Genomic DNA, 24,148 nt, shown 5'->3' on the forward strand with positions numbered 1-24,148 from the left:
TTGCTATCGGAGGGCTAAGCGAATAAACCCCCTATCCTCTACCTATACCTATATATCGACGACTATATAATTGTCGACACTATCTAGTCATACTAATACCACCTCCTCTTCCTCCTCCTTATCCTCCTCTAGGTCTATAAACTCTACTATTATAGCCTCCCCTACCAAGTACCCCTCACTCCCTTTGCAATGACCTAGCCCTTCTAGCCCAGTCGCCGACCCCTAGCCGGTTCCCCTCGACACCGTGGTCCACAGAAGCATAGGCGAAACGACCATACTGCTACCGGTCATGTGCCACTTACGTGACGACACTATACCCCGGATAGTCCTATATATCCTGAACGCCGGGCCCGAGCTGGCCGTAACGTATAACAGGTTATGGTTGTAGTTGGCGACGGTCTGGTCGAAAAGGAGGCCCTGCTGGGCTAGGGCGAGGTACTCTTTATAGACCTTCTGGGAGAGGGCGCCGTCGCCCATGGCGATCGTGTCGAAGGGGGCTACAGTCCCTACGCCTAGGACGACCTACAAAGCGGGGGCTATTGATTAGTTCCTCCTCATACTCCTCGGGAGAGAGCTATTGGATATCGGCGGCCGTAGGGTAGACTAGAGTAGGTAAACTTACCGGATGGTTCGGGTTAACTGGCCACTCTCTCCACGTGGCCTCGGCTTCGCCCAGCGGGTTCAGCGGGCTCCAGATGCGCCCCTTGACGCGCCTGTCGTCCGACCGTCACACACGCCTACCCCCGATGAGAGAAACGTTCCCGGGTGGACGACTGTTACTAGCGGCCTTTTCTAAACCGGACGACAATCCATCATTCCATCGCCACGGACGGACGAGTGACGACGGCTGATAGAGCCCCGCCGCATATGCATCTCCCAGTGGGCTGAATGACGCGTCAATCACACCGTTCGTGGACCTATGCCTTGGCTAATTACACGTCCGTTGATGGCCCTCCCGGTGCTCAGGAGGACCGGGTAGGCCCAGAATTGCCACCAATGCGACAGAGAAGCTAAAACGACCGAACCAACGCCCAAGGGGATTGGAATCGGGTGGCTGTTCGACGCATCTAGGGCGCGGTTTCGTGGTATTGGTGTTGCGTCGTTCTACGATTACGAACATGACACATTGGAGGGTGATTAGGTACGCATGGTGTGGTGGTGTGGCCAATATAGGCCTCTGAGTTCAGTGCCGGCGTTTCCGCAACGTGTTCCCGAACTGTCCCATGGCTTGATCAACCCCGAGTCGTGCTTAGATTGACAGGGTAAGCCTAGGGATTCAACTGAGGATTATTTGTTGTTATACTCCCTGGTCTGCAGGATGGGGTCGAGCTAGAAGTCGCTGAAGAACCTGGCCATTGGGTCTTGGGATTCCGCCGAACGGATGATGGTGCTCGTCCCTGTAATAATTGGTGCTTCAAATGACTGTCAACTGCTGCGAGTGTGAACCCACCCACCTGGCCGATCTCGTCGATAGCCAACATGGTCATGTTTTTCCATTGCAGCTCAATGTTAGTGCCCGAAAACGGCAGCCGGGCAGCCCTGCCAAATCCGGCGGCCAGAACAGCAGATGTCACAAAGTCAGGTACCTACATGACTTAATGATTAATCTGTAATTATTCGACTCTCGAGAAACCAATCGCATTTAAATCCTGCTACTCAACTCAGGTTGATGAAGGTTTGAACAATAAGACACCGGCCTGATAGTTACATCGCGGCCCGCGAACATGCTCGTTACGGCGCACGGTGGACGACAAACCCCGATTCGGTTCCTGCATGTTGACATGTCACTGCACGGTTGCCGCGATGGCGTGCTCCCGCAGCGGCTCAGCGGGTGGGTCTATCTCACCTTCACCCCCTCAACTCACGCTTACAAACTCCCACGGCCGATCTCCAACCGCCAATCGTGGCATTACAATTAGACGTTCATTCAACACATACCACGAGACTTTAAACTAGGAGCGATCCGTTTAATTTAATCAATTTACTCTCCTGCCTTCAAAATGCCCTCGCTAGACGATGACGGCGCTACCGCCACGGCGGCCGAGCGCCGACCACTCCTAGCCGGACTTCCCAGCGAAGAACCCGCCGGGGTCCCCGAGGCCGACAACAATAACAGCGGCAATGCCGCGACTGCCGAAGCCGAAGCCGACCCCAACCCCAACCCCGATCCGGAAGGGCGCGGACCTGCCAACGGCGGCACGTTCACGCGCAACCTCGGCGCGGTCGAGGCGTTTGCCATCGTCATTAGTATTGTCATCGGCAGTGGCGTGTTTACCTCGCCTGGGTCGATCGATACCAATGTGCCGTCGCCTGGAGCTGCGCTGTTGGTGTGGTTGGTGGGGGGCGTGCTAGCGTGGACGGGGGCGAGCACCATGGCAGAGTTGGGGACTGCGATTCCTGGTGAAGGTAAGAGAAGCCTCTTTTTTTTTGATATTTTTCGTGGCTGCTAGGGGATACTAACCGCCATGCTGCTACAGGGGGTGTGCAGCCGTATTTGAAGTACATCTTTGGTGATGTTTTCGGGTTCTTGGCCGCTTGGACCTGGGTGGTCGCGGTGATGCCTGCTACGCTGGCTATTCTAAGTATCGTCTTCATTGAGAGCATCTACTCCGCAGCCGGCGTGACGGGCGAGGGTGACAAGATTGGGCACAAGTTATTGTCCATCGTCGTGCTGGTCTTCATTGGCGTGGCCAACTCCATCAGTACCAAAGCAAGCACGCGACTGAACAATTTTTTCGTGGCGACCAAGTTTATTACCATCGCGGCGATTGTGCTAGCCGGGATCGTCGTTCTCGGTATTCAGCTTGCGAATCCTGATAGAAGAGTCGGCGGCGGCGATTGGCACCGCAAGTCGTGGTTCAACTACCGGGATAGTGTCAACCCTGATGGCAGTATCACGCATTGGGAGGGGTTGAGCCAGTGGGATATCTTTGGACACCTCTCGGCCGCTCTGTACGCTGCTCTGTGGGCATACTCAGGATGGGACAAGGTAAGCAGCGGAATTTCGACATGAAAAGAGAGCTTATTTGGACTGACGCGGCATTCAGGCTATTTATGTCTCAGCGGAGCTGTCTGCTCCTGCTCGCCAGCTTCCTCTCGCCATCAACACGTCTCTGCCCAGTATCATCCTTTGCTTCCTCACCGCAAACGCAGCGTACTATATTCTGCTGCCGTGGGATGTTGTGTCTACAACAGATAGCGTGGCTGTGGTAAGTTCTTAACTGATGAATACCCCGTTCGTATTTTCTGGTCTAACCATCCACTTTGCAGACGGCCATCACCCGACTTCTCGGCTCTGCCTTCGGCATCGTGGCTGCGATTTTTATCTGTCTCGTAGTTGCAGGCTCCCTCCTGGGTAACTCGTTCGTCGCTGGCCGTATGGCCGTTGCGGCGGCAAACCAGAACTGGCTGCCGCGTATCCTTGCCGTTGTCGGCCGGTTTGGGGTCGAACGAGAAGTCGCCCCGGTCGAACCTGGTAAGGACGAGTCCGGATCCGATGCCCCCATCAACGCTATCATCTTGTCCACCGTGCTTGGCGCGATTTACATTCTGCTGGGCAATTTCCGCGCCCTCTTGACGTTTAATGGGCTAGGGGAGTACACCTTTTTCTTCTTGACAGTTTTGGGCGCTCTAGTTCTTAGGTATCGCGAGCCACATCTCGAGCGCCCGTACAAGACCTTTGTCGTTATTCCTGGTATTTTTGCGTTGGTGAGCGGGTTCGTAGTCGTTCGGGGAGCAGTTTTTGCACCCACCCAGGCATACATCCTGTTGGCGCTTTGGGCCTTTGGTTTGGCAGTGCATTGGGCGCGGGGCAGGTATGGGCAGTGAGGATATTTAACATGGAATTGGATAGGCATGTCGGTTCAAATTGTAATCCACAATGACTTGGGGTTGTAAGTTAACATGTCTGGTTGGGGCACCCTTGGTGTACAAGTATGGCGTGGGTAGATTCGGTGGGATCGATCTTCATAGTAATGAACCCTAGGACCTGGGCCAACCTTTTACGCCCCAGTTCGCCGGGGACTTTTTTCTATTACTCGTCTTAACTGACTGGGACGCCCATCCCTTGTTGCTTGACTTACACTCGCTGTGGCCAAAAAAAGCGGCACACTCAAACAAATAGCTCAAGTCCAATCCATTGACATTCGATCAAATCTTGGTAAATTTTGATTGACTTACTCTTTTTTGTCTTTTGTCGCTCTCTAGATTTATTCTTTTTTGTCTTTTTTCACTTTTTTTTTGTTTCTTCTTTTTGTCTTTTTTCACTTTTGTAGTAAAGCAAGTTATCCAGGGCCTTGGTCTGCCGCTTTTTTGGCCATAGCGAGTTACACCAATATGTGTCAGGGTTAGGGTTATTTCACGAATTACCCCACTGATTGATACAAAGGCACTTACCAGTCCACTTCTCACCTTTCATCAACGAGTTTGCGAGCTAGTTGCAGGCTGGTGAAAGATTTCAGCCCACCAACCGGCGAAGCAGTCCTTTCCTAACCAAACAATAATGTCCCTTCCAGCACTGCCGCGGCGAGCGGCGTACCTCACTCTCAACACCCCACATCGGCGCAATGCTCTTTCACTCGCCGAGCTACGCTCCCTCAAGGACCAGCTTATCAAAGCCAACACATCACCCACGACCGGCCGAACCCTACTTCTCCCACCTTTCAAACCCTCTTTCCTCTCAACCCTCGAGCAAGCCCACGCCAACTTTACCAAAACCCACGCCGGTACCAACAGTGAGCCACACCCCTCAAACCAAAACACTCCCCCCACCCAAGACGACTACACCTGGCTCGTCTCCGCCCGCGCCTTCGCCCAAGCCCGCGCCAACCTCCCCTCCGTGCTAGTCCTCGCCTCCCACGGCCCCGTCTTCAGTTCCGGCCACGACCTACGCGAGCTACGCTCCCTCTCCTCAACTGAAATCTCCGAGACCTTCCGCCTTTGCGCACAGGTCATGTCTCTCATCCGGCGGAGCCCAGCGCTCGTGGTATCCCGCATCGCAGGTGATGCGGTGGCGGCGGGGTGTCAGTTGGCGCTGACGGCTGATTTGCCGATGGCGCATGATGGGGTGAGGTTGAGGTTGCCTGGGGCTGGGCTGGGGTTGCCGTGTTCGAGTCCGGTGACGGTGGTGGGGAGGAGGGTGGGGAATGGGAGGGCGTTTTGGATGTTGGCTATGGCGGAGGGGGTGGAGGTTAGGGAGATGGGGGATGTTGTGCGGGTTGTGGGCGGTGATGGTGTGGAGGGAGAGGGGCCGGGGACAGAGTTAGAGGGGAAGGTAAAAGCTTTGGATCAGGAGGTGTTGCGGACAGTGGAGAGACTTGTGGGTATGTCGCCGCAACAGAGTGCTATGGGAAAATGGGCTTTTTGGACCCAGGCGGGACTGGCGGGGCGGGACTTTGTTGGGCCGGATGGGTTGGAGGTTGAGGGGAGTGGAGGTGATGGGTATTTGGATGCGGTTGAATGGGCAGGGAGGGTGATGGCACTCCATGCAAAGAGCGAGGATGCGAAAGAGGGGATGGATTCGTTCTTGGAAAAGAGAAAGGCTATATGGTGCGGATTTGAGGAATAGATATTCCGCAGTTTTCAGGGACGGTGCAAAGTTCGCAAATCGAGGTCGTGATCTCCAGTTCCGACCCAATTACCCCTGGACCCAATCTTTTCACGGACACTTGTGTTCTCGAACATGACCAAGGTTACTTTCCATCGCGTACAACCCCGTCCATACCCACCTGCATTGTCACAGTGGCAGCCACTCCACAGGCGTTTCGACCGCCAGGTTGGAAGCGAGCGGTTGTGAATGACAAGCTGCGATTCTGCGTAGCGTCAACGCAGACGGGAGGAAGCGAGGGCTAAGGGTGCAAAAGTAAACGCCTTCGACTGGACCATTTAACCCATTGAGGGATCCAAGAAGTACCTAGTTTGGGACGCACCCAATATGTCATGAATCTGAGGAGAAAGAAAAGCCCCAACCAAGGTACCTCCAGCTGGCCCGCAACCCTCAAAGCGTCCAATGTACCTAGGTATAACCTCCCGGTTTCAGGCGCCGTGTTTACACAAATCCAACAGTTGGATGACTTCCCTTGGGCAGCCTGACTACGATGTAGGCAGTTAGCCTTTCGTTTTGAACGAGTTTGTTTGGATTTGGAGAACCATCATTGACGCCGTTCTCTTCCCATAGCCATAATTACCCAAAATCTAGACCTCTTGGGATCTATTTTCTCAAACGGTAACCCCCATCTTTCCCACTTTGGCCAGGGACCAAGCAAAGGATTGAAGCTTTTCCTTCTTGGAGGGGGTCTAATAAATTTTCCGTGGAAGGATCTTCTTCGCCGAGACCCCGCAGCTCCGAATCGTCCGGGGGGGTGGTAGTACTGCAGCTTTCGACCCCCCTGGCCGCGCAGATACCATCGCGCAGAAATGTCCATCCCCCCACACATATGCGATGCAGCTTCGTGGTCTCGGGCCTTCTCGGGCCTTCTCGAAGAAAAGAGCCAAGGATTGCTTCGATCCCATCCTGTGGACTGGTCTGCGGGGGACGGATCTGTACATTGTGAGGAATCATCAACTGATCCTCCAGACTTTTGATGCGAAAGCTGATTACTACCCAATTAAATGACTCCGACGTGAGTAGAGCATTCTCTACAACGAGAGTCTAATTTTTGTATGTATAAGACAGCTGTTGTATATTTGGCAACATAAAAGTGTCCCTTTCCCCCTCAGAACCTTCTTGCTGTGTGATTAATTATTAATACTCGATTCAGGGTTGGCAACTGAATGTGTTCGTTTCAAGCAACGAAGTGCATTCTGAATTGCGCTTTGAACATAGTTCTCAGGTATAATTGCCCCCGGTCAGGCTAGCAAGAGTTGTCGTTGATTAGGATTTTAACGTGGTTTAGTCTGTCGTATGATAGGTAAATTGTGCTCCGAACTTTGCGTTGAAACTAACTAGGTATGTTTATGATAACCCCTGGTTGACTCAAAAATTGCACTACCTCGCGTTTCCGGACAGGCGTACAATGTAGCTTGGATGTCTAATTACCTACCTAAGTGAGAGGGGAAGGCGAGTCGGGAAATGAACGAGCTGCCGGCCAGCTAACAAGTTCCAATAATTGAGGAGAGACCGTCACGGTTGTTGTAAGCCAATGCCAAAGGAGTTGGAGTCTGGTCGATACCGGTCACGGATCTCGGAGTAGCCTTCTCCTTGCGTACAGTGTCCAAGGCGTATTCGTAAGAACGAACAAACCATTCGCAATCTGACGAGACCCGAGGCTCCGGTCGCCCGATGTTTACGGGTTGCTCCGTCGTCGGGAGCTCGTTTTCCGTGACGCCGACGCCATTTCCAGGGGTTCGGTCGAGGGCGGTTCCAATGATTGTGGCCACTTGGGGGCAAACAACGGTGCGAAATGATTGTGTTGGCCGCTTTGCGCGCAGTCCTCGACGCGCACGCTAACCGGGCATCCCAGGAATCTAGGCCCGAAAGAAGCATTTTCAGTCGAGAGGATCACGCTTGCACTCTCCGCTCGGCGTCCAGCGCGGCGAATTGCAGTCCTTTTCGAGTTTTTCCCAAGGTCATCCAAGGGTTGGTGTTGCGGAGAAACCATGCTTCATGTTCGATCGGAGAATTTCAAGCAATCATCGTGCAGCCCGGGTGCTACACGCTCCACGCTCCCGATTTGGGCCGTCGGAGGAACATTGTCCGTCGCCCATTTGGGAAGCCCAACGACATGCTTGCAAACCCTCTGCTTTACCTCCTGCAAGGTGTCGCACTGTCGACCACTCACCTCTTGTGCGTGTGCTTATATGTATCACAACATGGCCACCTTTTTTTCGATGGTTGTCGCAACATCACTCCCCGGATTCTCGTTCGAGAACCTTGACTTCCTCGGACTTTGGCCAAGATGTCAGCTCACGACTCGGATCAGATCGCCAGCGAGAAGCACGTGACAACCCCTGAGGTCGCCACTGCAGCCGTGCCTGTTAGCCACACGCCAAAGGTACAGGGCAAAGAGAAGACAGTTCACAATGTAAGTCGGGATGAATTGGCATGTCCCGTTTTATCTATGAATCGACTTTTCTGACTAGATTAGGCCGAGCTTTACGCCGCCATTCAAGAAGCCAACATCAACCCCTGGAGCATGACATCAATCCATCTTTACTGTAAGTGAAGCGGCCAAGATCCGCCGTGCGAAGCTCGGCTAATGAATAATTCTAGTTTCAATCTTCATCGCGTTTTGCTGGTAATTGATATCCTTCCTTTACCTTGTCACCCCTGAGTGTCTCGACTAACAACGCTCAGCGCGTGCGCCAACGGATACGATGGCTCCCTTATGACGTCCATTATTGCCATGAAGCCTTTCCAGGAAAGATTCGGCGTGAAGGCGGTCGGAGAGGGTGCTGCGGTTATTTTTTCCCTTTACGTAGTGTGAGTTTGTCTCCGTTCCACGTTCCCTAACTCTACCCTGGAAACACACGTTAACGACAACATGGTTGTATTAATTAGCGGTGCTATGGTGGGCTCTCCTTTCGCGGCCGCGATCTCTGATAAACTAGGTCGCCGCAAGAGTATGTTCACTGGCGGAGGTGTCATCATTCTCGGCATGATTATCATCGCCACGTCGGGGAAGCTGCCCCAGTTCGTCGTGGGTCGCTTCATACTCGGATTCGGCATCGCCATCATGACCGTTTGCGCCCCCGCGTACGCGATCGAAATTGCTCCACCTCACTGGCGCGGCCGTTGCACCGGATTCTACAACATAGGGTACTTCGGAGGCGCTATCCCCGCTGCCATCATTACCTTTGGGTGCAACTATATGGAAAACGACTACGCTTGGCGGGTGCCCTTGATTCTTCAAGCCTTCGCTTGCGTCATCGTCATGTTTTCTGTTTGGGCCATTCCCGAGTCTCCTCGCTTTCTCATTGCAAATGGAAAAGAGGAGGAGGCGCTTTCATTCCTGATCAAGTATCACGGAAATGGAAACCCCAGCTCTCGCCTCGTCCGTCTCGAGTTCGAGGAAATGAAGCAAGGCATTCGCCAAGACGGCGTTGACAAGACCTGGTGGGACTATCGGCCATTCATCTTCACCCACAGCGGCCGTTGGCGTATCGCCCAGGTGCTCATGATCTCCATCTTCGGCCAGTTCTCTGGCAACGGTCTCGGCTACTTCAACACGACAATCTTTGAGAACCTCGGCATCACCAGCATCCCTCAACAGCTCGGTTACAACATTCTCAACCAGGTTCTGTCCGCCATTGGTGCCTTGGCAGCTGTCACCCTCACCGACAAGATGCCTCGCCGCAAGGTCCTCGTTTTTGGAACCTTACTGTGCGCCGTCGCGCTCGCCACCAACTCAGGTCTCTCAGCCGCGCTCGATCAACAGACACGGGCAGGCCAAATCAACATTTCGTACGGTCAAGGGGCGCTCGCTTCCTACTTCCTCTTCAACATCATCTTCTCCTTTACCTACACGCCGCTGCAAGGTGCCATCCCTACCGAGGCGCTCGAGACGACGACCCGTGCCAAGGGTTTGGCGCTCTCTGCCTTCATTGTCAATGGCATGGGTTTCATCAACTTGTTTGCCGGTCCCATTGCTCTCGACCGCATTGGCTACAAGTACATTTTTGTGTTTGTCGCCTGGGATTGTATCGAGGCTCTGGCATGGTATCTGTTTGGGTATGTTTGGCTCCATTTTGAGATATCGTCGTCGACTTTGTGTATCCGGGCGGTTGCTAACAACAGGGGTAACAGTGTCGAGTCCCAGGGACGCACCATTGAGCAACTGGAGTGGGTTTACGACCAGCCCAACCCCGTCAAGGCTTCTCTCAAGGTCGATAAGGTCATTCTCACGGATGACGGTCGGGTCGCCGAGAAGATTGTGGAATAAGTCCATGGCTTGCCACTCGTATAACAATATTTCGGGTGACATAATCTGTACGCTTCGCACCGGGTTTACACCACGGCTGATGTCAATAAAAAGCACTCCTCGAACCAAAGTCTATTTCATCCCCTGAAAAGAGAGGGATTCCGCGCCGTGCTATCTTGCCATAATTGTACGTTGCTTCCTCTATCCAAGAGAGGGGTATAACACATTGATTCAAACAACACGTAATTATTTCTTCATCCACTCCACTCAGATGGGTACAGATCGAGGGCAAGGAGGTCCGCTGATCTGCGCTGTTCAAAGCTTGGTTCAGCCGAAAAGGAGGCCCGGGGCGGGTTAGGTGGTGGCTGCTAAGGTTACGGTTGCTCAAATGGTCGGGCCGAATAATTGTTATTAGGTGCGGTTGAAAAGACAACCCTCATACTACGGTGCGGGATCATTGGCTAAGTCGCGCAAGAAAAGCGCCGGATGGACAAGGCTTATAATCTAGCGAACACTGAGTATAACTGAACCGGCGAGCCGTTGAAAAATTGATAGCGTTATATTGACCTTGGGTCAAACCTAAAATAAACGAGGGGTATATTCCTTAACTCCAAACCCATAACACCCACAAACCATGCAGCCCCGGCACCCACCCACGGCAAAGTGTAGTCCTCGCACATTGTTGTCCCAACCCACAAAATGGATCCTCAACGATACACAGCTTTCTTCAGCCACCCCTTACTTTCTTTAACCTCATCCACCTTTACCGTTTCCGGGTTCTTGCCCTTACTTTCTCCAACCTCCTCCACCTTTACCACTTCCGAGTTCTTGCCTATCACGTCCTTTTCCACTCTCTCAACCTCCGCCTTCTCAGAACTGCTCACACCACCCTCTACTATCTCTCCCAAATCTTTCCTCGCCTCCCGTCGCTTGAGATAGTACTTCCAGTCGAGCCCGCAAATGGCGATGGACCCTATGGCGGCCCCGATGAGAACAGCCACGACGATCAGGGCGACAAACAGCGCCGTGGCGACCGTACCACTTGGAAATGTATCCGCGCGCCGGGTAAGTTGCCGCGGTAGGTGATGGGTGGTATGGAGAGCATGGAGGAGAGGTGTGGTTTCTGTCACTTGTTGAAGTCGCTTTGTAAGAGAAAGAAGCGGCAGCGTATCGAGATTTGTTACTCGTGTGGAGGTTGATGTTGTGGAAAGTGGACTGAGGGGTAAGGCAGAGACGAATTGCCCTTGGAATGGGAGTATGAGACCCAAAATGGCTAGCGCGATACCAGTCGACAACATGGCTGCGCTCAAAATATTTGGTGTTGATGGGGAAACGGGACCAATCTCAAACTCTTAGTCGTGACTTTGAGCCAAGTCCTCAAAAGATGCTGTGTCGTTAAAAAATTCCCCACGACAAACTCGAGCATTGCAATCGGTTCCCGTCAATGCATTTAAAAGCGATACGGAACATTGTCAATCCACAGCTTTTGACCGCAGCAATGCAGTGTTGAATCCTGCTGCAATGTGCCGCTGCAGTAAGTGCTGCGCCCCGACAACCGCCTCAACAGGCAACCGCACGCACCCTGCAGGTTAGTGCGACCCATATGTTAGTGGATTGAACAAGGCTTTGAAGGTCAAAATATGCCCGGCTTCGGTAGTTCTAGGCAAGGAGAACATGATCGTGCCCGACTAAAGGGACTGATAGTGTTGAGGTTCCTTTATCAATATTTCTCTTTCCCGCTGAGGTTAGGGCTTGACCCCTGCATTACCCCCCCGTTTGTGTTTTTCTTTCATCTCTCAAAAAAGTTCAATTCGTGTGGAGTGGGGGAAGAAGCGTGCCTACATAGTGCAGAGGATGTGGATAGGCAGGCTTCGGGCAGCAGTGTTGGGCGGAGCCCTGGAATCAGATTAAGAGCGGGATGCTGCGAGGTTCTTGTTGAAATCGTCGTTGTGCTGTGAATGGTTCGAGTTACCAAAAAGGTTAGTAACATCAATCAGCCTGGGTTACAGTCGGCTTGCCAATTTTAGAACAGGGGCCATGAATGGGGGGAGATCCAACCCTAACCCTCTCGCGATGAGGGGCGGGGACCTGGCGCTTTTCTTTTGTGTTCAGAGTTTTTAGAGGAGATGTTTGAAGAGAGGCAGTTTTGCCATAGATATCTGATGTTACTAATGTCCTTTTCTATAACAACAATATCTAACCAGGAGCCGCCACCGTGTTAGGTACGTTAGGGCTGCCGTTACAAATAATTAATCTCGTAAAAGTTTTACCCCTGACTATCCCATAGTACAAACTACGAACTGTTTCTGAAAGAATTAATTATCAAGAATATTGATGGTTGAACAATGCCCAACCACTTGACTTGACCTGTTCTTCATCATGAAATTCGGGAAGATTTAAGCCCATGCCCCAGTTCCGAGATTTCGTCTTCGTCAACCAGCACCAAACATATCAATTCTCCGATTCGCGCGCTTGGAGACATGGCCTTCCGAACTCCAACTTCCACATTCCCCGCATTTCGGGGCTACTTGTGGTTGATCTCGGAGTCTTCCATGCGGACAGCATTATAGAATCCGGGTAAGCTTTCTGCTCCCGTCCGCCGGGGTAACATCCAGGAAATGCACTCTGATCTTTTGGTCCAGAAGAGGCTAGGTACCTAGCATTTAAAACAGGACCCTGCAGTTACTCCTTAAGCCTCGCTTTGCAGATCGAGCTAATTCAAGCACAAAGCTTACTGCTGCTTGGCGGCGGAGGGCTCTCATGTTATTTTAACTCTAGATAACCGAACATCCCATACCTCCTTGCCGTGGATACTTGAGCGGCAGCTTGAAGGGTGTCATATCAATAGAAGATTCCTCACCGAGCACCAGCTCTGCCACAACCTTTCCAGACCCTAGGCCGAGGGTAAAACCGTCAAGATCGTGACCAAAGCTAAGAAAGACGCCCAAATCAGATCCCTTTAGACAGCGCTGCGAAGATATCAGAAGCTCCGGCGGTACCTTATCCATTATAGGTCGTCCCTGTGGTCCCGCAGGCATGAAAGCCTTTCCAGAGCTTAAGAGCTCGCGCCTTTCAAGGTGCACATAGCGAGCGACGAGCTCTCGGAGCTTATCAACATCTTCTGGGGTTGGCCGAACCTCGTCGGGAAGCGGCGGCGTATGATCTCTGACTTGTTCAAGCTCGCCGGCCACGTATAGTTCCTCATTGGCGAATGAAGAAACAAGCAGGTCGTCGCCTTCATCGAGTGGGTTCAGCCAAACCTGGTGGCACTGTTCCGTGTCTTTGGGTCCCTGCTCCTTCGTATCGGTCACAGTCTCGGCGCTGAAGCGCAACCAGGTCTGCACGTGCTGTTTCTCAGCAAGCCGAATCCCCACGTCGACAGAGGAGAACAGCTGCGAGAACAATTTCGGAGTCCAGATGCCCGCCGAGATGATCAAGTTCTGACAACGGAGTCGGCGAGTTTCACCCCCTCCCAACCGAAGGTCTATCATGGTCGTTTCGTCTCCGGCATGTTGAGCAACCTTCACCGCGTTGGCAGAGGTAAGGAACTCCACGCCTAGCTTCTCGCATTCACCCTGCAGGAAGCTGAAAAATCTAGGCGGGTCACTGCGGATTTTAGTTTTGCCATACCGAATGCCAAAGATGCCAGGACCAGGGGAAACACACATTTTTGAAGCAGTCGAGCCGTCGTTGATCAGTCCCCCTTGCCAGGCATGTTGCACCTTGAGCCACGGCGGTAGTTTTGATAGCTCCTCGGGGCCTGGGTAGTGCTAAATGCCAATGCATATGTCTATAAAATCGCCATGTGTGGAGCTCGGCATACCTTTGACTGGGAATGGAAGCCGAGGGAATAGAGACGGTAGGAAAGTTTCCCAAGTGGCTCTGTTTTCTGATCGAAGCCAAACTTGCCCAAGGCGCCTTCGCATTGCCCGGACGCCCCTCCGCAAATCTCAGAGGAGGGATCGGCCACTATAATTGGCGTGTTTTGGTTCCTGAAAGCTAGCGCCAGATGGTAAGCCGTGGAGAGCCCAATTATGCCTGCTCCAAGAATGACAATTGGACCTTGGGCGTTGCCTTGAGTGGCCGCTTGGCCTTACCGCAAGGAGGAGGCCATGATGTGGGCTGGCGGGGTCACGCCAGAACGGCAGGATGACGACGGACGATAATTATCCGTTGACAAAATAGCTGTCGATAATGTCTCTCTGTCGCAAAAGGCAAATGTCGATTTTAGCGTCTTGCAAGTGTTTTTTAACGAGGTTCTCAGATCATGCACCTCTAAAACCTGGGTCGGAGCTTGGCAGGAAGGTTACAAAGCACAACCGCATTTGGTTGGCTAAAAGCAGTGGCCAGCATCCATCATTCCGTTAAAATGTGTACCTAGGTACCTACTTTAGAGGAGGGCCGCAAACGCGTTGGGAAGGTGCGTTTGTTCTCGGCCGATGACAAACATACCCAGTTAGCTTCTAGCGCAACGGCAAGGGGTATTTCCGCCTCTCAGTGCTCACGGTGACTGAAACCCCCGAGCCAATACTACCTCATATATTAATAGATGCATCGTCAAGCGCAACCCCTCGCATAATCTCCAAATTCAAGCCCTTAGTCTATTCTCTTAACATGCCCGCCCCGGTTGAGGTGGTAACGTTGGGCGGTTTAGAGACGCTCCGTGGTGTTTTCCCCGGTTTCTCGCTCAATGATCGTGACATTGCGGACCCGAGTCACTCTCGCGCGCCGGATTCGGCCGGTTAAGAGGATATATTAATTTGTCCCCCCCCTCTCTCTAGTGTAATTACAAGTTGATCACCGACTTATATCACCGCAATACTTGGTTAAAGTCGCTCGCGCTCGAGTTGTAGGGTGCATATCACGTTTCGACTAGAACCACGCCGGACCTCTACTTGCAGGCAAAGGGCAAAGATCAACATGTCGCGACAACGAGGCAATTTCAACAACGTGGGAGCGCTTGTCATTAAGCTTGTCGCCCTGGGTGCTCTTGCAGCCGCCGGCCCATGCGACATCTACGATTCTGGTGGCACCCCCTGCGTCGCAGCGCATAGTACCACCCGCGCCTTGTACGGTTCCTACACGGGGCCTCTCTACCAGGTGAAGCGCGGCTCGGACGGTGCCACGATTGATATTGCGCCGTTGTCTGCCGGAGGTGTTGCCAATGCCGCATCCCAAGACACGTTTTGCGCCGGCACGACTTGCCTCATCAGCATCATCTATGACCAGTCCGGTCGGAAGAATCACCTCACGCAAGCTCCCCCAGGCGGCTTCAAGGGCCCCGAAGCGAATGGCTACGACAACCTGGCGAGCGCCGTTGGCGCCCCGGTCACGTTAAATGGCAAAAAGGCCTATGGCGTTTTCGTCTCTCCCGGCACCGGCTACCGCAACAATGCTCCCAACGGAATTGCCACGGGAGATGCGGCGGAAGGGATGTATGCTGTGTTCGACGGCACGCATTTCAACAGCGGTTGCTGCTTTGACTACGGCAACGCTGAGACCAATAACCTCGACACGGGCAATGGCCACATGGAAGCGTTGTACTTCGGCACCAACAGCGCCTGGGGCAGCGGCGCCGGTAGTGGGCCGTGGATCATGGCCGATCTTGAGAACGGGCTCTTTTCCGGAGCAAACCCCAAGAACAACGGTGGCGACCCGTCTATCACCCACCGATTCTTGACCTCGGTGCTCAAAGGCGGGCCCAACAAATGGGCCATCCGCGGCGGTAATGCTGCCTCCGGCTCCCTGTCAACCTTTTACGATGGAGCCCGTCCGAACGCCTCGGGATACAACCCCATGAAGAAAGAAGGTGCCATCATTCTAGGCATCGGGGGCGACAACAGTGTGAGTGCGCAAGGCACCTTCTACGAGGGTGTCATGACTTCTGGGTATCCTTCCGACAGCACCGAAAACGCTGTTCAAGCGGATATCGTCGCGGCCGGATACGCCACAGCGCCCCTGACCAGCGGCCCAACGCTGTCCGTCGGCTCGTCTGTTTCCCTGCGCGCGATAACGGCCTGCTGCACAGCTCGTTACCTCGCCCACTCCGGCTCGACCGTGAACACCCAAATCGTTTCGGGCTCCTCCAGCTCTAACCTGAAGCGCCAAGCCACCTGGACAGTACGCTCGGGACTCGGGAACTCGAACTGTGTCTCGTTCGAATCGCTCGACTCGCCGGGGAGTTATATCCGGCATTACGATTTTGTGTTGCAGCTCAACGCCAACGACGGGTCGAAGGCGTTTGCTGAGGACGCCACGTTTTGTCCGCAGACGGGCTTGGGCCAGAGTAGTCTGGGGACGACTAGCTCGGTGCGGGCGTGGGGGTATCCGACGCGGTTTTTTCGGCATTATGCTAATGTCACGTATGTAGCTAGCAATGGGGGTGTGCATGAGTTTGACGCGGCGAGCCTGTTTAATGACGATGCGAGTTGGGTGGTTGGGGCAGGGTTTGCATAGGGCTTGAAAGTGTGACGAAGGCGTGGAATGATGATATTAGACCCTATGTCAGTGGTGCTAAGCTGGGTAGATCTAAGATAATTAGGTAGCTATCAACACCTTTCGGGTAATTATCTGCGGGCAATGGAGTTGGAAAGAAATGACAAGCAACCATCCTGGGTGCCCAGAGTTTCATGATATGGACATGCCCTAGAACTCAACGTGAAGGAAGGAACGCGTCTCAAGAAAATCTATTGTTACCGGTCTGTCTGGTTTGTTCACTACCCAGGAAAGAACGTGATATTACGGCGTGGCAAATGGGTATTCCTGCATCTCTTTCCATGCCTCCGCTAGATTGCCAACTTCTCCCTCAAACCACCACCTCGATGCTTTTTCGACCCCCCAACAACATCGCCCTCAAGTCACTCTAAACATCGCAACATTCGAGGTGGAGTGCCGATAGTTGCACCGGCTTGGGTGCCATTTCCTACGGCTTCTCACTACTCCCCCAGCCCCGGTGCAGTGCCTCAGCCTGAAACCGCCAGACTCCCCGAAATCACCGTGAAGATGCCTCTAAATGCAATTGCTCGATCCCCCTCACCCACTGAGCGGGGCCAAGGTCAACCCTTTGCTGTTCCCACTCCCCAGCCCGATCCGCCCGGAGTTTCAGCGAGTTCAGATTACACAACTGCCCAGACACAACCTACGGGTGACGACAGCGACACCTCCCAAGAGCCACTCGCCCGCATTGTTGTCAACTATCTCGGCGGCCTGCGCAATTATGTGCGAGCTGATATGGCAGTGGTGCGGGACACCGAAAATCAAGCAATGGTGTACCTGGGTATCGATCCTTTCACGCTTCACCCGGTCTTCATGAAGAAGGGAAACAACTTATTCTTGCCGAGTAGCATTGAGAAGGGAACTTCGTCAACTCTAAGGAGAGGAAGTGGCGTCAAGATGTTCCCAGCCAACTTGGGCGGCCGATTCTCTGACTCACTTGTCCCGACAGACGAGGTCCTCCGTTACGGGCATCTGGCGCACCAAAAAGCGGCACTGTTCGGCTTTGTTTCTCTCCCTAATGACAAAGCCAGTGTCAAGGCAAGGCTTTCTCAAGCTAGGCGCATGAGCATGACCGTTCAGAGGGGGCTGCCGTTGGAAATGTGCATGAATATTGGCTACACGCCATAAGGAAAGGAAATACGCCTGGAAAATCTTCCTGACGGCCTGGATTACCCCCGCTATCATCTCCTCGTGTTTGAACTAGATCCACTCATGGTGCCCGAGAAGGCCTCTACCCTGTTCAAGAAGTGGATGGATCGACATCCGAACGATCTCCTCCACCTTCAAGTGGCCTTGCAAAAGGTCCTCCAATGGATCCACGTCCTGAAAACCGAGAACTTTCAGAATACTTTCAGACTCGATACCTTAAGACCTAAATTCCCGGTCAAGTGGGTGTCACTCGGGGACTGGTTAAGGGTAGCACATCTGTATGAGAGCTTCCACCAAATCTACCGGCTCGTGTTCTATATTCATCCAGTCAGCTTCACTCACCACATCCTAAGGGGAGGAGGAAATTTCGGGTTCACACCGTTCAATACAACGCCCAACAAGATTGGGGAAGAGCTCCTCGCTCTGATGCTGCCGCTCGCCTCCAAGCCACTAGGCTTTACCCTGCCGTCATTCGTAAAGGGGTCAACGATGGTGGACCTTGCTGCTCTCAGCCCAGAGCATGGATTCCTCCCAAGAACGACACAAAACCTCGAAGCGATCAGACAACCTGACTGGCGGTGCCTTTACTTTCCCACCATCCCCATCTGGGACAAGCTTTTTGAGGAAAACGCCCGCGTTCTTGGCCGCAATGCACCAGATCCCCCAGTGAGGGAACTCATTATACCGAGATCCTGGATTCCGGAGAACACAAGCTACCACGTCAGGAATATGCAGCCCCTCTCTCGGGTTTGGGACTATAGTGGACCTGGGACAACTTCTATTCCCGCTCGTGTCTCCAACAACTGGCCCCCTTCGTCCCCCATCACCGGTCCTGGCACTTTCTGGGGACGTGCTGAGCCCTGTGAATGGGCCAGTGCTTGGGTAAGATACTGCCGGAAACAAGGAAAACGCCATTGGGCTATTCGGGGACCCCCAAGCTTTGCCCTAGTTGACATTGGTATCCCTCACCCTAAGTCTACTGCAATATCACAGCCCTCCTCCGATACACCGACTTTGAAAGCGCCTTCGACCGAACGCCCCTCCCAGAATCGAAACCCTGCAAGACTCCAACTTGAAGACATGCAACACATAGAACCCGCCTCACCAATAGTTCTTTCAAATCAACCACCCAATGCGCAATCTGGGGCAGATACCACGGTATTGGCTGCCCCGGGGTACCCTCATGAGGTCCTGACTGACCCTCTTGCCGAGTCATTACAAAACAGCATCCTGAAGACATGCGCCTTGTGGTTTGCCACGCATAATTCCGCCCGGTTAAAAGATGCCATCAAGAGGAAGATAAGCACTGCGGAACTGAAGTTTTCAATGGTAGATGGCCTTCTCGAGCTTCCCCCCGCTACCAATGATGAAAGGCCTGCCTCACCAGGACCCGTCTCCGAGATACTCAAGGAAGCAGAAGAGGGAGCTTTGTCACCCGAGGATGAGCCCTTGGTGAAGCTGCTCTGGGAAGAGTTTCTGAGGGGTGTAAATGAGATGGCATATACCCTGCCATGCTGGGAAGACCTTATTCCAGAGGTATCCGCCTGGCTGCATCACGAGCCAGACAGCTCATGGCCCACTCTCGTCGAACGGGCGGGGCGAGCCTTAGAGACGTACCTTCAACATGCGCTCCCTATCCACATTGCCAACGTCTTGCTTGGGAGGAAGGCTGATATCCCTCATGCCGTTTGGATCACGGGGAAACTGGGGAAGGACCGCCTCCAGAAGAGCAGCATCCACAACTGTCTACAGTGGGCATTCAATAAGGCAAAACAACAAGATATACGGACTATCCAAGCCCTGTCGATTATGGAAGAGTTCCCCGCTGAGGCCCAGGAGCTTCTAGCCGAGCTCTTTTTGGCGCCTTCCTCCCACACATCCCCCGTATTTTTCGCCACCTATTTGCCAAGGATGCCGAGTTGCTCCATAATATCGGCCAGAATTTGACTCGCACACTTGGCAAGTACGACGAGATTGACTTTTTCAATGTCATACGTCCCCTTGACAACGGCGAGCCGGCTTTCAGAGCTCCCAAGAGGACAAAGTATGAGGATGGGCGAGGACAGGATGGGTTGATCAACTTCGGATTTTAGTTGATAGGAGGCAGTTGGTGGATTGGAAGGGGGACGGAGCAAAGAGACCCTGATGCGAGCTCAAGCGGAGCATGATTCTGGCTTCTTTCCTTTTTCGTCGCCTGTTCGGCGAGCACTCTGACCATGCGCTGATTTATCTTGCATTTGCTTCCGTGGCGATGCTCTGGACCCTCCTCTTATCTTCCATGTGCGTTGAATTTTGCCCTCCTTTTTTTCTCTTTGTTTCTCTCAGGGCCAAGGATGATTTTAACAGCCGAAGGCGGCTGCTTCTATTTGCTAGGGGCCGAACTCATCGCGTGGTCCTAGATGAGAGCCTTACTTTGCTTCCCCGTAGCTAGCCATTTTGCCCAATATGGGCGGCCAAAGAACACGGCAAAATAAAATGAGCAAATTGCACCAAAATCTGTCCCGCAAAAATTAAACACGGGCATTATCTGTGTTGAAATACTGCATAGTGGTGTCTCCTTTCTGGAACAAGGACACCTAATTAATGCTCGACGTAAGAATGAGTCTCATGGTGGCCCGAACCTCGAGAAGATCAACGGCCTGGCGCCACCCCCTGAATATATATTTTCTCCCCACATACACGCCCTACTATGAAGCCGTTATTCGATGCTGTAAAAACGGAAGTGGAACGTGGATCTCAAGTCACCAGCAGCCAAATTGAACTGGCCTGACTCAGGGAGAGTTTATGAGAATGATCTACGCGTGAAACTAAGGTAGGGACCTAGGTAACTATTAATCACCAACCCCCATCAAGGCCCTCCCCCCAACTCACTCGCCGCCCTCCCATCCGGATAAAAAAACGCGGCCACCGCCACAATCACATACGCCGAACACAACAACGCCCCCTCCAAATAATTACTCCTCCCATCCAACACCAAAAAATTCACAATAAACGCGCTCACAAACACACACACCGTCTCAAACAACGTAAAAAACAACCCCATCTCCTTCCCCCATCCCCACCCCAACACCACCACCGCCGGCGTCACAAACAACGCCATCTGCACGCTGCTGCCCACCGCCACACCAATCGCCAGGTCCAGCTTATTGCGCAGCGCCATGCCGACTGCTGTGACGTGCTCGGCTGCGTTGCCGACTATCGGCAGTAGGATGAGCCCGATGAAGGCTTCGGAGAGACCCCGGTCTGTGGCTACGAGTGAGGCGATGGAGGAGACCATGAATTCGGCGTGGATGGCTACTAGGGCGGTGCAGACGAGGAGGAGGAGGATGGCGGTGGTGCGGGAGGGGTGGTTGGGGTTTGGGTTGTCTTTGTTGTTGTTCCTTTCTGTAGTGGGATTATGGTGGGTGGGGATCTGGGCTTCAATATCGGAGGTTGGTCGGGTTGGTGATGGATGGTTGGTGTTATACATGGAAAGCCGTACCGCAGGGCGCATAGTAGGGTCTCGAGGCTGCTGGCTGTGTCTGCGGTTGACCGGTTCGGACCAGGCTCGTTGGATGCCTGGTTCTGGTGTTCCCGGAGGCAGAGACGAACGATTCGCAGTTGTCGGTCGAGAAGTTCTGGTGGAGGTACGGCGCGGTAGAAAAAACAGTGGATCTCGATGCGCCGGCTCCTGCTGAGCTTCGAGGTCGGAGTGAGTGATGGGCCGCGGACTCATTGCATCTACTCGGTGTCCAGTGGATAGCGGCCGAGACCGCCCATCAAGATTTCGAGAGCGTTCGGATTCTGTATGTTGTTGGCTTCGTCTGGGTGCGTGCCTCGAGTTCCTATTCCTCCTCCTGTCAGACGGCACCGTTACCCCCTTTTCATCATCAGTTCCATGACCCATGGACAACAGCTCGTCATCGTCTGTCATGGAATTTCCCCCCAACGTTGACGACATTGTAGGCGTTGCAATAACCGTTGCCGAGCTAGATTGCGTTTCTCCAGTGTATTTCCTGCTTAACGGCCCTCTGTTTTTGCGTCTCCTCGCGATGCGCCTCCGTCTTCTTCTGGATGCACCGTTTGACCCATCAGATTCTGAGTCAGAGGACTCAGATCCGGATGTTGAAGACTCAAAGTAATGCGCCGCCGGCCCCGGAACAGTTTCACGCTCGATGATTTCTTGCGGCGTGGCTTCGTAAATGTACGAGTGCGACTTGAGCTGGAAAATCAGGTACAAGAAGTACACCATCAAGACAATCACGCTCGTCCCACGGCTGACCTGCAGCACCCTGTAGTCGGCCGTCTTCTCGCTGCTAAACGACAAATGGAACGCTGTGGGCAGGAGCAAACTCGTCACGCTCAGAGCGAGGAGACACGCGCTCATCTGTGTCACCGTGCTGTTGTAGACTTGTTCTCGGAACCGAAGACCCCCGAGGAGAAAGGACATGCCCAGAACGAGAAGTAGGTTGACCAAGATGGATCCGACGAGAGACGCTTGCACGATGCGGATATGGTTTTTCGAGAGCGCGATACTGTCCAACTCGCATGATTAGCAATTGAGCGTCGACTGGGCCAACATGACAGGACAACCCGCCAAAACGGGCAAGTACTCACATAAAGATAATCAGCTCCACGGCGTTACCAAAAGTCACACTCATCAGCGCGCCCACGGCATCGCCAAACCCATTTGCCAGGCTCTCCGTTGCATAACTGAGCAACCGTGCTAGCGGCATAATGGCCACCGCATTCATACCGAATACAACCCCAGATGGAAGCTTCGCCGTGTCTACAAGTGCACGCCAAGATGTTAAATTCAGGCTCTCAACCCAGGCCCAAGCAGAAGGGGAAGAGGGGAGCTAACGCGCAGCCATTCCCACGGGCACGAACACCAGCAAGATGTTGACATAGCTCGAGAGAAGGACGTCTCGTACGGCGAGGAGAAACCGGACAGCAACATTTTGGCTGGCTTTTTTGTCGTTATCGGGTGTTTGAATTGGGGGTGGTGGTGGTGATCCAGGATATTTGGGTTGTTCCTGTTTCTGTTCGTCGAGCGCAGTCGTGGCGTCAGAAGGGGTCAAACTGAAGGTCGGTGCGAGGGGTACGGGTTGGGCGTCTGTTGAGCTGGATCCGATGACATTGGAGGTTCGAGGGTCGTCCGGATGCATTACAGGCGTTTGTTCTGCCATCATGGTGTGGTTTGTTTCCGCCACTTTTGAGTTGGATATCGGCGTAACAAGGAATGTGTAAACATCGCGGAAACAAAAAGGAGTCCAGATCGAGGGTTTGCGCCATTATTTCCAACGTCCAACTCTCAGACATCCAGAGGTCTCGATTTCGGCGCTGGTGGGGTTGGCGTTTTGATAACATGAAGGATGTCTCAGTCCCTCATTTGCAACGGACGGGCGATAAACAGATCGGCATCGCCATGTGAAAGGAGATGCGCTGCACATCTTGTGTTATCTTGAGCCGATTCCACCCAGTACCCTTTCGATCGACTTCGTGAGCTGCCATCTACTTGCCGTATCGGATACTTTAATTACCATAAAGAGCAAGCGAAAGATCGCCCGTTGGGGAGCAGGATATAAATTTCTAATTTAGGTCGTTTGACTTAAAAACGCAGCGACCCATTGGGTTGTCAGCTTGTTTAATTTCCGGTGATGAGAGACGAAGAAATGTGCGTAAAATTGGCCCAGTGCACTTTCTGACAACCCCTTTCTTTAGTCGGTCGGACGAGAGGGTTTAATCCAAACAACTTGTCGTGGCCAGCGGTCTCGTGCGCGCAGAAGGAGAAATTTGCGGTTCAGATACAGGCCGTGCGAGGCATGTGAGCAAATCCAGGGACCTCGTGGACATTCCAGTTAACACTTGACAAACGGCGCTATGCTAATATTGTAACATTACAGCTGTCAGTGCTCTTCGACTGATTCCGATCTTCAGTTCATGAAAAACAAACTTATCACCGCAGTGTAGGTGTCCATGTTGAAGGCCAACGTACACTCGTGAAAGACAAAATAAACGTAAATGAGCCGAAAGAATCTCACAATGGCTCGATAGCCGAATGTAGCAAAGGTCATTCAATCGTCTATTTGGTATCTAGAAACACCGCGGGCCAACGCCGTCCGTCCCGACCCTTGGGCATCCCAAAAGTGGCCACCAATATCACGTCACCACAGTTAATCCGATTCGTACTCATCCGGGCAACACCCCCAGCAATTCTGAACACAATCACAACAAACAAAGCAGCAACAGAAACTTCCACAGAGCCAAGGCAAAAACCCCATCGGCGGCGGCGGCGTCTCGTTTCGTCGCCGTCTATGGCTCCCCTTTTCAACAATCACAACCCGTCTAGGGGGTGGTGACGGCGATGATGACATCGAAAGGGATCGCGTTGACATCGAATGCAGGACCAAGGCCCGGCCTCTTGATGGAGGGCTGCTAGGGTGGTAGGCGATAGGGGGTTCTCGGGTGCTAGTGGCGTGTCAGTCATGGCAACCTTGCCTTCATGAAACAGAACCGAGGCGGGGCGTGGGACTCGGGAACCGGGAGAGACCGAAGCGGACGGGCGAATGCGGCAAATAATGAACGTGATATGAGATGAGAGAGCACGTACTAGTACGCCGAAGACCGATCCGACTCCCGTTCGTAATAATACGCCATCCTTTGAG

At 53.1% G+C, this 24,148-nt stretch overlaps 6 protein-coding genes across 6 annotated transcripts; 3 read left to right on the forward strand and 3 right to left on the reverse strand.

The window, feature by feature from the left end:
- Nucleotides 1-222: 222 nt before the first annotated feature.
- C8A04DRAFT_27314 (uncharacterized protein) lies at nt 223-1,487 on the reverse strand (the record flags this gene model as incomplete). The annotated part of the gene is made up of 2 exons (XM_062780253.1): nt 223-522; nt 1,455-1,487. 2 exons carry the CDS (start codon nt 1,485-1,487, stop codon nt 223-225), a joined length of 333 nt encoding a protein of 110 aa, XP_062638191.1.
- A 513-nt stretch (nt 1,488-2,000) lies between these two features.
- Nucleotides 2,001-5,120, forward strand: C8A04DRAFT_36195 (amino acid permease-domain-containing protein; the record flags this gene model as incomplete). The annotated part of the gene is made up of 7 exons (XM_062783437.1): nt 2,001-2,406; nt 2,478-2,989; nt 3,048-3,209; nt 3,271-3,716; nt 4,345-4,397; nt 4,515-5,000; nt 5,113-5,120. The coding sequence occupies 7 exons, from the start codon at nt 2,001-2,003 to the stop codon at nt 5,118-5,120; spliced, it is 2,073 nt and encodes a 690-aa protein (XP_062638192.1).
- A 2,775-nt stretch (nt 5,121-7,895) lies between these two features.
- Nucleotides 7,896-9,878, forward strand: C8A04DRAFT_36197 (general substrate transporter; the record flags this gene model as incomplete). Its single annotated transcript, XM_062783438.1, has 6 exons — nt 7,896-8,021; nt 8,085-8,154; nt 8,210-8,234; nt 8,294-8,419; nt 8,498-9,667; nt 9,743-9,878. The coding sequence occupies 6 exons, from the start codon at nt 7,896-7,898 to the stop codon at nt 9,876-9,878; spliced, it is 1,653 nt and encodes a 550-aa protein (XP_062638193.1).
- A 686-nt stretch (nt 9,879-10,564) lies between these two features.
- Nucleotides 10,565-13,525, reverse strand: C8A04DRAFT_27318 (FAD dependent oxidoreductase-domain-containing protein; the record flags this gene model as incomplete). Its single annotated transcript, XM_062780254.1, has 2 exons — nt 10,565-10,898; nt 12,672-13,525. 2 exons carry the CDS (start codon nt 13,523-13,525, stop codon nt 10,565-10,567), a joined length of 1,188 nt encoding a protein of 395 aa, XP_062638194.1.
- Nucleotides 13,526-14,777: 1,252 nt separating this feature from the next.
- C8A04DRAFT_36198 (alpha-L-arabinofuranosidase B, catalytic-domain-containing protein) lies at nt 14,778-16,313 on the forward strand (the record flags this gene model as incomplete). The annotated part of the gene is made up of 1 exon (XM_062783439.1): nt 14,778-16,313. One exon carries the CDS (start codon nt 14,778-14,780, stop codon nt 16,311-16,313), a length of 1,536 nt encoding a protein of 511 aa, XP_062638195.1.
- A 4,036-nt stretch (nt 16,314-20,349) lies between these two features.
- C8A04DRAFT_11128 (Sodium/calcium exchanger protein-domain-containing protein) lies at nt 20,350-22,648 on the reverse strand (the record flags this gene model as incomplete). The annotated part of the gene is made up of 4 exons (XM_062776844.1): nt 20,350-20,881; nt 21,089-22,015; nt 22,098-22,269; nt 22,345-22,648. 4 exons carry the CDS (start codon nt 22,646-22,648, stop codon nt 20,350-20,352), a joined length of 1,935 nt encoding a protein of 644 aa, XP_062638196.1.
- Between the last annotated feature and the right edge of the window lie 1,500 nt (nt 22,649-24,148).

The sequence above is a fragment of the Dichotomopilus funicola genome (genome assembly GCF_033296635.1).
Source record: "Dichotomopilus funicola strain CBS 141.50 unplaced genomic scaffold C8A04scaffold_20, whole genome shotgun sequence".
Lineage (NCBI taxonomy): Eukaryota > Fungi > Ascomycota > Sordariomycetes > Sordariales > Chaetomiaceae > Dichotomopilus > Dichotomopilus funicola.